The 13985-nt window shown below is 48.9% G+C and overlaps 1 protein-coding gene across 3 annotated transcripts in view; it reads left to right on the top strand.

The window, feature by feature from the left end:
• Positions 1-13985, top strand: part of LOC106743983 (neuronal acetylcholine receptor subunit alpha-7) — a 243509-nt gene that overhangs the window by 154678 nt on the left and 74846 nt on the right. For 2 of the 3 annotated variants that reach the window (XM_014618347.1, XM_014618346.1), the window contains exon 9: positions 8579-8665. The exons of the other annotated variant lie outside the window; for it this stretch is intronic. In XM_014618347.1, coding sequence (XP_014473833.1) covers positions 8579-8665 — 87 coding nt within the window. The remainder of the gene's footprint in view (positions 1-8578; positions 8666-13985) is intronic. 3 annotated transcript variants of the gene reach the window in all.

The following is a 13985-nucleotide window of genomic DNA, read 5'->3' as shown; positions in this document are numbered from 1 at the left end:
AACTTCTTCGACGCCAACTGGCACTTCCAACTTTCGGTTGGAACGCGCGCGCGCCCCTTCGCCCGATTTCGAATGTGCCGGCTCGACGCTTTTGCGAAATTACCTCGTCAGGGCGAAATTCCTCGTCGATGTGAGAGCTAAGTGTCCCTTTCCGGCGGATCTTTACGGGAGTCTAAATATTTCCCCGCGCTCGCTCTCGGGATTATCGCGCGAACGGCAAGCTCCGGCAATTTCACTCTCGACGACGTCTCAATCGGCATTTCAGGCCCGTTTTAACAGTCGCCGCTTGAAACTTATCTCAAGTGAAGTATTCAGATTTCCGAGCCAGAATCTGAATTTTCCAGTTAAATCGCGCTCACGATGACAATTTCGTGTGTAGAGTCTCAGATATGAATCGAGAAACGATAGATAACGATTAGAACTAGAAATTATATTATCGAAGCTTCGAATAATGAAATTTTTCAGCGTGAAAATTCGAATATGTCGAATAGTAGCATCTCTAATAACGACCGTCGATACGGGCCTCGTTCGGCGCTTTTGATAAATTCGCGCGGGAAGTGCGAGAGTGAGTGCGAGTAACGCGTCGATTCCGCGATCAATTGTGAGTTACGTCTCGTCGTGGCCTTTCCAAGGCGCTCACTCGTGCGCTTTTTCCGCAAGCTCTTCTTCTTCGCCGGAGCTCACCTCGCGCAACTCACCTCTCCGTTTTGCACTCGCGACTCTCGCGAGGGACGTACATAGATTTTCTTGAACTACGCTCGCGCGCGCGCACGATTCGGACTGTTCCGCGGTACTTAACATCCCAGGAGTTTAATTCGTACGAGCGATGTGCCGCGGGAGTCGTTAGTTGCAAACGAGCGAGCTTGTCTTGGAAATTATCGCGATTACCGTCCCCCTTTGTTGCCCGCGCGATGATATCGCGCGTAAAAGCGCAACCGTGTCGCGCGCAATTCGCAGCTCCGCCGAGATAATCCGTTTCTACGCGACAAAAATGCGCGTTTCTCATCTTCATCCCGCGGACGACGTATCATTAACTCTTTTATTACATGGACGAACTACTCGTACCGGCGGTCTTAAGAGTCTCTCCACTTCGCGAGAGAGAGAGAGAAAGAGAGAGAGAGAGAGAGAGAGAGAGATGCACCGGGGCGTGACGGATCCGATGTGAAAGTTCACGTGACGGCGGTAGACGACATTATATCATCCGCGGAACCATTTGTCTGACGCGACCCTCTCTGACCCAGTTGCAAAATTTTTCCTCGGAAAATCCGCGCAATTTCGGCCGCAGCTGTCCCGGGCGTCGCTTTATGAAGCCCCCGGTTCGCGAGGAAAACTCCCCGGTGTCGCAAAGACGGGACTTACGACGGGAGAAGCCGACGGTTTGCACGACCGGAGCGGCATTTCCGCGCTAGCCGGAATCCGCGAGCGGCGCTATCTTTCCGCCGCACCCCCGCCGTTTCGTCACCTTCGTAGCCCCATTGTTTCGGTCCTGTCTTCGGATTTCCCTTTGTCTTCGATGAATCTATCGGCATTGTCGCGTTTTCATTCGCCCGCGTTTTCCTCGACGTTCGCTCCTCAGGCGGCGCTTTTAAAAGCGTACTGCCGTGCGCGGCCACTTGAGACGCGGGAACGTCTCTCTTCTTAACGACTGAGTTTCCCCGCGGTTCGGTGAAACGGAGGACGGGATTTCTCAGGGATCATTCAGCCCGGCGGAAGAAGTTTCGTCATCGACCGTCCCCGGTGTGCTACCATTCCGCCGATAAGTCAGCGGTGACATTATCTTTTAACACGAAGCCGGCGAAGTTTGACGTTAACGTATGAGAGCTCATATAAGGTTCCTTAGCAACGCTCCGAAATACTTGGAAATTTAATCATAAAAATGATAGCGAGGGAAGAAGGTGGTATTATGGTCCCGAGGGAAGGTGGTGGCATTATGGTCCCCGTTTACATTTTGCCCCAATTACATTTTGTGTAATTTTGTTAATAATCGATATTTTTCATGGAAAACCCGAATGACGTTCGTTAAAGTGCTGCTCGATTGATTCTGGACTCCACATCGTGAAATATTTATTACATACGACGCTGTTTATTTAGAAATGTGACGACATTGTGCAGTAGGTCGAAGAGAAACAGGTGTAGTAATGTGGTCTCTCACAGATTAAGAGAATGTTTTATTTAAAAAGAAAAAGCACACAATGTTTTGTTAAACACATTTATATATTTAGTCGCAAAATAAACTCTTAGAAGGAACAACAATGAATATAACTGTGAATGTAGATGACTGATTTGTCTCAGAAGGGTAGATAGCCATAATAAGACCTTCTTCTCTAATAGTAGTAATAATAATAATAATAGCACGTGATAACGCGTAATAACTTGTATAACTGATTGACGCGATTTCCGCTAACACGCGACGCCCGTCACACGGCGGCTGCGGCGACGGGAAGGAAAATTTTCACCGCGTTGACTCGATTTATCAAAAAGTGCCATTCCTCGTTTCTCCTAAACCACACTTTCCTGCCTCCGGACATCCATTTCCTCCACCCCGTAATTAATCATTGACGAAGTCCAGGATATCTTTCATGGACTCGTGTCAGCCCCGACATCCTCCGCGGAACTTTCCTTCACGGGGATCACACGTAGATTAGGGACTTCGGAACTTTCCGTATCACATTCAGCTCGCGAACGTCGATACATCCGAGGGTCGTTAAGAATATCCGAGCAATGGAATAATCATTCTTTCCGCGTTCATCCTTCGCACGTCAACGCGTTAAACGGAAAATCGAGCGTGGGAGAACGCACGAAGAACACTCGCGTTTCATTATTTCGCCGTAATTTGAAATGATTCTTTCGCATTCCAAGGATGTTGCAGGGAGACGCAAAATTTCTTACAAAACTGGACGAACTCTGCGGCGGCGCCTTCCGGATTTTACGTCACTTCTAAAATCAGCGGTAGCTCTAGTTGGTAATTAAATTTAAAACCCGAGAAACACCGTCATATGAGGTTTCGTTGGTTGACGGAATTATCGGATGTCACCGGTGTCAGCGGCATTCTTGAAGTACAAAGGGTCAAATTGAATAATGTGTTCGTGAAACACAACCGTGCATGTACTCGCCGCCTTTTCTAGCTGGGAAGAATCTTGGATTCCCCCGTTCGAGGCTCTCAATTAGCAAAACGGCACCGTTGCGGCGAAATTATACGAACGCCATCGAGCGCTCCGCAATCCGCGCGTAACAATATCGCGCCGCTCCCCGATTTCATGCCTAAAAACGCGCCAATGAGATTTGCATATCATTACGCCGCTGTAAATTCCGCATCTGGGCTTCCGGACGGAGCCGCTCGCGCGAATCTCATTAACCGGATAAATACGAAGGGAAAAGAGAGCCGCTCTCGTTCGGAGCTGCGTGTTTGATTGAGCATTATCATGACAAAGGACATGGCGCGGAGGTAAGCACGTAGCAGTGGCCTCGTTCTCTCCCGAGTGCAACGTGATGTCTTTCGCAAACAGACCTAACGACGTAACGGACCGAGAAGCATAAGAGGAAGGAGAGGAAAGTTCAGCGGGTGACATCGTATGAAAGTGTGAGAATTGAAGAGTAACGGACAGGCGCACAATAAAGCCACGTAGTACTGTCAACTAAATGCCATTAGCTGATTCGAACTTCGAAACTAAAAGGCTATTCGTTATTTGCTGTCACTGCTAAAAGCTGACTATTACAGATAAAACGTCACTCATCGTGAGGCAAAAAGTTAATTAGCTCAATTAAACGCGCGCGTTAGCTCGAACAATTACGAAAAGCCATTCTTAATATCTCGTCATAGAAACATTGTAACATTTTTGTTTTTAGTTTCAGTTTCGCAACGCATCTCGTATCAGCAGGAAAATGTATCTCCTGAGAATGATAAAAGAAAAACCACAATTCTCCTATTAGACACAGGATGTGTTCCGAAACTAATAAAAAATTAAAATGTTGCAACCTTATAGCGATTGACCATACATGTAACGTCATTTGTTCCGGGTGGTAGATACTTTTTGTTCAGAGTCTAAACTCCAAGAGCCGGGCGCGTGTTACGAACTATTCGGAATGAATGTCGATCGAGACAATTCCGTTTTTCCTTCGAGAAACGCAAACAGAAATTTAGGGAATGACTGAATAATTCCGATCGGAATCCACTTCGAGCGATTCCAAAATACGTGCCCTGACAAATTGAACCTCGATGATCGCGACATTAGTTGTCGCTCGAAGAAACATCTCAACCGCCGTGTCTGCGTCTTACCTCCCTGTGTTAATCCTTCTTCTCTTCAATGAGCGATCGATAACCGTTTTCACGCGTCGGCAGCCATGGTTTCCGTGCAATTCATGCCGTTCCCTACAGTAACCGTGACGATTCGCACAGTCTTACTGCAGTAACCGCGACAATTCGCGAGATCCGCAAGACAAAATGATTTATCGTCGCGACGCATAAGCGCGCGATACCAACGCTACCAGCGGAGCCTGTCCCGGGGAGAGGAATAACATCTGTGGAAACGGACACCGGGTGGATGCCACGGCATTCCGCTCCCGCAAGGCATTAGCCTCCGCTCGAGAACAGGTGCGCGTTTCGTGCATCGCTTCGCGAGGGGCGGAATTCCATTAAGAGACGGTTGCATGAATCCCGCGGCGGAGTTGCAACACGTGCGGGAGACTCGTGTGTCGCAAGAAAAATCAGATGCGAATGAGATTACCGGTATTTCGGGCGTTCTTTGGCCGGCCTCGCCCCGTTCGATGTGCGATTTAAGAGGAGGTTGTAAGGTGAAATGAGTTTGGTAAGAATTCAACGAAACTTGCATCGCACATACATTAGTGTTGTCCAACTGCTAGTGCAATTTGAGAAAGATCGACCGTTCGAAAGCTGAGATATTGGTAACTAAAGTCGATTCTTCTCATAAGTAGTCTTTTAGGGGTTAGCATGTTCTTTTTCATTTCTTCTTAATTAAAAATAAGTCTTTGATGAAAAACTACTGATATTAAAAAGTAATATATAAATATTATATACAAATTTCAGAATTATGGAATTATTCATTTTATTTGGAAAATATAGCGGTGTAAAGTTTATCATTCGCAATAATACTCGAAATACGTGTACATATGCATTTATATACCTTTTCCTACTATCTGTGCATCTTTATCAGATCAATCGATGCATATAAATATAGCATTGAGAAGAAAAATACAAAATCATATTTTCGTACTTATAATTTTGCATATATATATTTACCTCAAGTTTGTTTCAAATGTCAAATTAACATTTATTATTTGGATGGTGAAATAAGTGTACTTTTACTCAATAAATATTCAACTTTTAATAGCCCCCTTGATACACCACTGAAAGTACGACCACCTACAACCCCCTTAAGGCGCAACGAACGACGAAAGTAGCAGACTTGTTGTTTGACGCGCGAAAGTTCACACGAAGATATTCATTTCGTAACTCGGGGACAAATGTTTTTACTTGACTTTGAAGATCAGGTGAAAAAATTAAGAAAAGTAATTGGGAAGTGCGCGGAGTGTTATAGTGGAGAATTACGAGTGTTTAATCCAATATCCCGTCGACGTTTTCTCTCTTCGAGAGCAGGGAAGAAACTAGGCTGGCGTTTTCATGGGATTTCCTTTCGTATGCAAATCCGTACTTCGTATTAAAATTCTGTGTTGCCTATTTAGGCAAAAGACGCAGGTATACGTAATGCTGCATGTATGAATACATGCAGCGGAAATTGCACCGCGGGAGATGGAAGGAAAAAACTGTCGCTACGCCACGCTATGCCGGTTACAAAACGCTCGTATATCCACTTAAATCATTGCGTCCAAAATTTATCACTGTTTTTCCTCCGTCGGAATATCGATCGGAGGGATCCTTGGCAGACACTCTTGTTTTCCCAGAATCCGCACGGCTGAGCATTTCCTATACGTAACCAAGCATAGCACGCCGTTTCGCATAAATATACAGACGTGATTCACGGTTGCTGATTTAACGAATACGTTTTTTGGGTGCGTAAAGGGAATAAAATAGTCGTTGGCGGACTTGAGGAAGACTCGGTGTACGGCGGCTTTCGCAAGATCAAGATTCACGCAATGTGTCAACGATCGTGAAAACTTGAGAAACGAGATCATCGAAAACCGTTGGGCACGTAAATTTACATCAAGAGAGGATCCAAATTTAATACACTTTACAATGTTTCAGAAGCGCCGACAATTTTCGGAAGAAGCAATATATTTTTCAGAATATTAAAATCACCAGAAATTTGCCGGAAAGTTCCTTCACTCGGAAGTACGGATTAATCTTCCGTTTTATAATTGCTACCATCAATCATTATCCCTCGTTTTTTTGTCGGCGAGCTTGATTCTTGAATCTATCATGCGCGATACTTGGGCGAAACGGATCGTGCGACCGGCGCTCCCCGCGCGTGAATTTAATTGAAAATCATGCCTTTGGAAAAAAAATATGTCCGCCGTACACGTGCCCGGTGAACGTTTGGATCTAATAGCAAGGAATTAATTGGTCAGCCTTCCTCAAGCTCCGCGCTTACCCTCGCTGACCGACAACCCTCCCCGATGTTATTGGCGGTTTGCCACCCGCCGCGAATGCACCTTGCCGCGGTTTTAACCCCGTCGATCTCATCGAAACACGGTACGCTTATTTGACCCCGTGCTATCGCGTCTCGTTTAAACGAGCTTCTAAATGAATTAAAACGCAAAAAAGCGTTGGCTGCTCTACGTGAGACGAGTGAAGGATCGATCTTAAGCGAACGTCGTCGATCACTATTCCCGGCTTGAAGTCACCCCGCGTCACTCGTGAGATTTCAGCGAAATTTCCGTTTAAACCTGCGTTAATATCGCAACGAAGGAAGGTCGATAAACACCGAGGGAGAACGCGAGATTGCGAGTAATCCAATCGAAGTGTTCCTAAAAAACAAATGTGTGCCAAAACGCACTGACTACACCAAACAAGTAGAAATGCGTTTTAACACACTGCCGCGCGCGCTGCCCGTTACCGACACCATCCTCCATTTGTCCCTCCATTACGCCACCACCCCGCACAGAGTAACACGCAGCCCTTCGATCAGCATTCGTTCCCGACACTAGATTCTTAATCGAATTATTCGCCTCTTGACAAATCCGCACAGCGAGACGCGGAAGCCGCGGCCGTGCGGGCGTGTCTGGCATCTGGCCGCCTCAATCAGCCGCGGTCAAACCGTTCGTTTCGTCCGGCGAGAGTCATCAATCGTCTGCAGAAGTTCCCGATTCTCGAGAGCGGCAGTAAGATAATCGAATTTCGCCGGTCACTTTGAAGGCTGTTGCGCGGTAATGGAGTTGTCGAGCGACTTAGCCGGCTCCGTCGAAGTCGCTAATGCCGCGGCTCCTCGCACAGCATCCGCACGGGGTCCGTTACACGTCCCGAACTTTGCGGACTAATCCCTGCGAACATCCCGCCTGAGGGCAGGTAACAAAATCCACCCGGACGGGATTTTTCGATGCTCGACTTAAACGGTGCTCGTGTCCGCTCGATCATCGCGCGGGCTGCTCCGCGACTGAGTTCTCGCGAATATCTTCGCGCGGCCGCATCATTCGCGAAGGTGTCGCGCGCTGGGATCCCACCACGTCATTCCCGACGTCCTCCCGTCGTCGTCGTCATTAATATCACGTTGTAGCCGGCGAGTTCTCTCCCAACATAAATCATTTGGCGTTGATGCGCCAGATTCCACGAGCGATCATCCTCATTCTTCTCGCTCGCCGCATTATTTTGCAAATCTTTCCACCCCCTCCAGCGGGATTTCGCTCGCGCATGAATATCTCGCGCGACGTTATTCTCCGAGTGGTGACTTGTGAGTAGAGAAAAGGAGACGGGAGGAAGGGGCCGAAGTAGGGCGCGATGTAATTTAGAGAGGGAGAAAAGGTTAGAAAGACATTCTCCTCGGAATCGACAAGCGGAATGTGTTTCGCGACACACTGCGCCACGACGAGGAGCCGCCGCGCAAAAGAGACGGCGGAAACGTCCCGTCGCGTTAGAGGAGAGGCGTCATAGGAAGTTCGAGCATCGCCGGATCCTAGATCGAATCATCCTCTGTATCTCCGCATGATCGAAAATGCGGCGACGCAATTTCGCCGAGTCGTTCTCGGCGGCAGGTCGCGCACCATTTCGAGCTTAGGGCGCCGGTAGATCGCAGACCGGCAGATTGTGATCGCGATACGCGCGAGTCCGAATTTGCCGGGAAACCCCGGGCAACGCCGTGATCACCACGGAGACCCGAAAACGGCGTTCGGACGCGCGAGCTGCGGCTCGAGCTGATCCGCACTGCTTGGCGGAAAAAGAAACAAACGGAAAGAAAAACAGTCGGAAACACTTTCGCGCGACTCCGTCGCGTGAGACCTCATTGAACCCCGATTTAGACGAGTCAGCAATCTAACAAACGCCGCACCTAATCCAGGTGCGTCCCACATTCCGAGAAAAAAAAAAAAAAAAAAAAACGAGAAACCCCGGTTAGGCCTCGCACGCGAGTGGCGCAATGTTGATGTGTGATTTTTCGACCTGTCCATGTAGGAGTGACCATTCTGCTGTCGCTGACAGTTTTCCTGAACCTCGTGGCAGAAAGCATGCCGACGACCTCGGACGCTGTCCCTTTAATAGGTACCTATGACTGTCAAGCAACGGTAACTCGCATTTGGCAAGCGTGTTTTTACAAGATGTCTGTACATACATACATATATATATATGTATATATATATATCCGTGAAAAGTCGAGGCGCGCCGTGATCCGAGCTTGCGTTTACAGCTCCATTTGCTTCCCGATGCGGAGGATCGCATCGCTGATATCAGATAACATAATAATGATAACATCCAAAAGTAATCACAATAGTCACGGGAAGAAAACAACGGAATGAAGCATTATTTGGAAAGGAGTCGACGGATTTCTTTCGATAAGCTCTCGATCCAAGTTGCCGGTCGACGAAACGCTTCAGAGTAGTCAAGCGCGTACAGGTTGTGGACAATTTCCGAGTAAAATTGTCAAGTCTGACGGCTGCGTGGAGATTTCCACAATCGTACGGTGTGTAACGCGGCGCGCCCCGCAGACCTATCGCCTGTCCTTTGCGCAAATCCTACGAGAAACCTCGAACGAAGTAACCACATACACACAGGTAGTAAGGCGGGGGAGGTCGAAGACGAAGGTGGTCTAGGATGACGAGGTGAATCGGTGCCGTCGTATTCGGATAATGAGCGCTCCGAAGCGGGTTCGCGAGCCGAGAGTAAGTCGAGACGGGCAAGCCGAGCGATCGTTTTTCCCCCGAAAGAGCCGTCGTATTCGAGCAACGTATCGCTTCTAAAGAGAGCTCGTTCGAGTTCGCCCGAGTCGAGAAATGGCCGGGAAATAAAAGGTCGCCGCGGGAATCAGGATTATACGTTTCCCGGGAGTCGATAGCTCTCCCTGTCTCCCTCCCACGCGGCTTCCTCTCCCGCGGGACTTATTATCTCGTATCCTACCCTTAATTTCTCCTCGGTCCAGGATTACGCTTAATTTCACGGGATCGCGTTATCTCTGTCCACGAGGAGGACGAGGAGGAGGTGGTACGTCTTATGAAGACGCGGGGACTGCTGCTGGCAGCCGAGCGGAAAGTTGGAATCGTCAATTCTTACGCCCCTCCGTGAGAATTATTTGCCCGGCGAGATTGTTAAAGTTTCGCGATTACGTGCCGGGCAATCCCGCTTCATTTCGATCCCGGCACGGCGACACTTTTCCTCCTCCTCCTCCTCGAGGACCGCCGGACGAAGAAGACGGGCCGGCTGGCTTTCTGTCACGGCGATTCCCGGAGTGTATACACGCGCGTGTACCTCGCGCTGCAGGAGGATGTCGCGGATCAACGCTAAGAGCCTCGAAATCCCACCACCGGTTATCGCATTTTAGCGGCCGTCTCCCTCGACGACGCAAGGGCGAAATGAAGAACGTCGTAGGACGCCGATGATCTCCGGCCGGATTGCCGGCGCGCGTTGAACGAAATTTTCCGTGGCCGGTCGCGTCGGCAGATCGTCTTGTCTAACTTTTTAACAAAAGAAAACAACAATACAACTCGTCGAGAAAATCCGGTCTCGCGATAAACGAGATCTCGCGCGTGCCTCACCGCCTCGCCGGGAAATGTCGCGAGCGTTCCTTTTTTTGTTCTTCCGAGGAGCGAGGAAACGAAATTTCCGCATCACTAGCGAAAGTGTAAAACGCTCCGATTAGTGATATAAGTAGCTCGCTCGGTTTAATCGGGATATAATAAGGAGCGAGAACGCGAGAGAGAGAGAGAGAGAGAGAGAGAGAGAAAAGAGGAAGAATAATGCTTCGTCTCTCGAGACCTGGACCGTTTCTCATCTCACGTCGGAGCGTAAGCAGATTGAATCTCGCGTCGCGATATTTAGATCGTCGCAATTATCGTTTTGAATGGATCGTTCGGCGGCGTCATAAAAGCGAAGTGGCTGAGGATGTGTTTACAAGACGCTATCGGAAACGGCGAGCTGTTCGCGATTCGATTATACTGGTACGCGGCCAGCCGGCGCGCTCATTCGTGAACAACGACACAGGAGACAGGATGTGTTCAGGACTTTTATGTACAATTTTATTTTTACACTTGCATCGATGGTGATCGTTACGCCGAGGTGGCAAGTAGTAAAGATGTGACTGTCAGAAGTAAAATCCGAGAAACGAGCCGTGTCCCGTCGCCACGTCAGCGGAGGATAATAAAATCGATTACGAATTAGGTTTACGGTCGCAAGTGGCTCTTCACGTTGCATCGCCGTAAAAGTAATTTCCACACTTCCGGCGCAGATCCCGAACGACTTTGGACAAGCGTGTGTCGGCCGAACTTACCACATGCAAATGCGACTCGTCACGAAGACACTCACATCTTTGATTCTTGCGTGCCGAATTAGTTACTTGGATTTCTGCGTCATGTCCTTCAATGGTTTGCCGCCCCCTTCCCTCGCCCCGCGATGTTCATGTACAGTGAATTTGTCTCCCGACTTTCTTGAACGTTCTTGACCGTTACGACGTCCCAAGCTTGGAGATATCTGTCCTCGTAGAACGAAGATATGTCTTATATATACGTATTGTTCTATCTCGTTTTCCGTCTAAGTGTCCCATATGTACACACACACACACACATGTTTACCTGACTCTGTTGATTCTCACCAGATGAACGGCGTGCCAACCGCTCACGATATCGTAAACAACGTAAATTTGGTGTGTGACTCGTCTTTGTTTTTGACCCAACGAAAGACGTGCTCGATGTACAAACGTTCGTTATTAGTAGCCTGTTGCACAACACCGACACAGCTCGATCCTTCCGAGTTTGAGGATGAAATCGTTGTTTTGTACTGTTTTATCTAAGTTACATATAAGTCTCGTAACACGCGCAGTGTCGACGTGAAAACGTATAATCCTGACGATCCTACGGCGAGCGAGGGCCTACGTTTTCCTCGCTTAAGAAAGAATTGCAGAAGTCCGGAATCAATTCGCGATATCGAATAACACGTCGCACGTCGATACGGACGAGCGACGTGGGAAGTCGTCGCGTAGAAATCGTTCACCGTGAGTACGTCCTCGTCGGAGAGACTCATTTCTATCGCCGAACGATTGGCTGCCTCGCAGATTCCCGGCCACGAAATGCACTCGACTCGACGCGTATATCAAAGCGCAAACTTCTGCGTCCAACTGCGACGCTGCTCTGAGCTACACGCGTCATCCTAGATTACCGCTAACAGGTGAGACACGAGCGGGACGCGAGTCGACGACTTTACACGTACGTGACACACCGCGCACAAGATGCGGCTCAAGGAGAAGAAGAAGAGGGATTTGATTAGGTACACTCCGGCTTAATTAAAGTTAGCGCGGCGGACCGTAATAAAATATCGTTCCGCGGGAGAGGAAAATCGAGTCGCAAATCGATCGGTTTTCAGAAGCCGGTCGCCCCTGTTGTTCGACGAGAGGAAGAAGAAGAGGAAAAAAGAGGAGCCGCACACGAACGCATCAAGTATACACGGACATGCGCATACACACACGTACACACACACACACACGCCCCAACACACGCGGGGAAGCAGCCCCTGTTGCTACTACGTACTTTCCCTCGGGAAAGAAAGTTTAATTAAAGTCCGTGGCTGGGATAAATGCGTCGCGCGATGCATCTTAAAACAAACCCCCACGAGAGCCAACGGCGCTGAGCACGAATTCGTTTAGGCGTTGTTCCGTTCCCCGCGAAGCGCCCTTTTCCGCTCTTTTTCGGGGCCATTCAGCCACCCGTTGCTTTCTTCAGCGACCGAAAGTGTCGTCGAGAATTACATCAGGTTGTTAACGAGCTCTGCTTGCTGAAAGAAAGGGAAAGAGACGTACATATAGAAAGAGAGTGTGTATGTGAGAGAGAAGGAGAGAGAGAGAGGGAGGGGTAAAACAATCATCCACGATCTCCCGGAAGCCGGAATCGCTAAGAAGTTTCCACCATCCCTTAATTAGTAAGAGCTAGTGGCGCGGGAAACTACGCGCGAGAAAATTAGTTTCAAATGAGCGCGAACGCTTCGACTTCGCCCAGCCGATTCGTCGCGCGATAAGCGAGTTTCGGATCGGCCCTTAATTAGCGTGAAGGCATGCGACGTTAACTACCACGCCGATTCTTCGTTCGTTCATCACAATCGAGGAGAGAGTCAAGCTATGTCTGAGGAATACGGTGTGAATCAATGGCGGTTTGAGGTGGGTCTCGTCAAGCCTCAGGATCCGAACCCTGTCGAAACGAAGTCATCCGTTGACTTGGTCGATCAGTGCACTCGATTCCATCGCAATTCTACTTCTCGATTTGTTGTCCGCACGCGTTTCCCCGGCCGATCCGAAAGAGCAACGCTCTCCTCCCCCTCCCCCTCTTCAATCTGTCCTTCGCGCACGTAAGAAGCGTCATTTTAGAGAGCGTTCCCAGTTTCTCCCCGGATAAACCGGCAACAGGTATCCCGGTGGCGTGTCCGCCGAAAAGATCCGCCGCCGTCGTCGAAATTAGAAATCCACCGATTAATCGTTTCATGTGGTCGCGCTTTGCGAGAACAGTAGCCGGCTTCCCTCCAACGACGACAGGGAAATAGAGGGAGAAAAGAGAACGCTGCTTCCGACGAGTCGCGACCGACGACGGTTTGAACGAAATAGCTAATTTAGCGCGAAACACTCGCCAATGCGAGCCGCTAATTACANCCCCCCCGTCGGATCGACGAATTATGCGGCTGAAATTACGCGCCAAACTGCCAGTTCGCTGAAGCAATCAACGGCATTAACGAGCGGCTGCTTTGACTTTCCACCCTTGGCCGATCGAGCGTCGCTATTTCCGCCGCTTATTGTTATGTAAATGGCCGCATCTGCGGAATGCAATTCACAGGTGTCACAAGGTGCTCGAAATTTTCACAAATTGTCGAAGCGACGCATCACCGTACGTCTCTATGCTGTGAATTCCCGCGAATGCGAGTTACGAGAGGATAAGTGCGCACGTACATCAACTAAATCAAGTACTCTCGTGATCGCAAAAATTAGAATTAATCTTTTGGTCCGACTGCAAAAATCAGGGAATTTCATTTCTGAGAAAGAACATGTCACGTCTGTAAAAAAGCGAGACGTATATTTCTATTCCATGCATGTGGCTCGCAAGCAGTTCAATTTAACGCTCTCAACTTGTCGTTTCATTTTTATCATTTCATTACAACATTCGGGGAGATTTAATCCGCGATATCAGACTTTCATGCTGGCTGACGGTATCTTTGATTCGGCCTTTAACCGTTAATAATCCCCTGTAACGAACAGCTTCTATAACGATAGCCCCTCACCCCCGCCCGCCGTCAGGCGGAAATAAATCAGAGTAATGACTCGGACAATTTCAATCGGTCTCCATCGACTGGATGATTCCATCATCCGAATCGATGTCTGTCCGCGGCACGCGAGAGA

The sequence above is a fragment of the Dinoponera quadriceps genome, unplaced genomic scaffold, assembly GCF_001313825.1.
Source record: "Dinoponera quadriceps isolate SergipeBrazil2010 unplaced genomic scaffold, ASM131382v1 scaffold1252, whole genome shotgun sequence".
Classification (NCBI taxonomy): Eukaryota; Metazoa; Arthropoda; class Insecta; order Hymenoptera; family Formicidae; genus Dinoponera; species Dinoponera quadriceps.
This window is presented reverse-complemented; position numbering and strand designations above follow the sequence as displayed.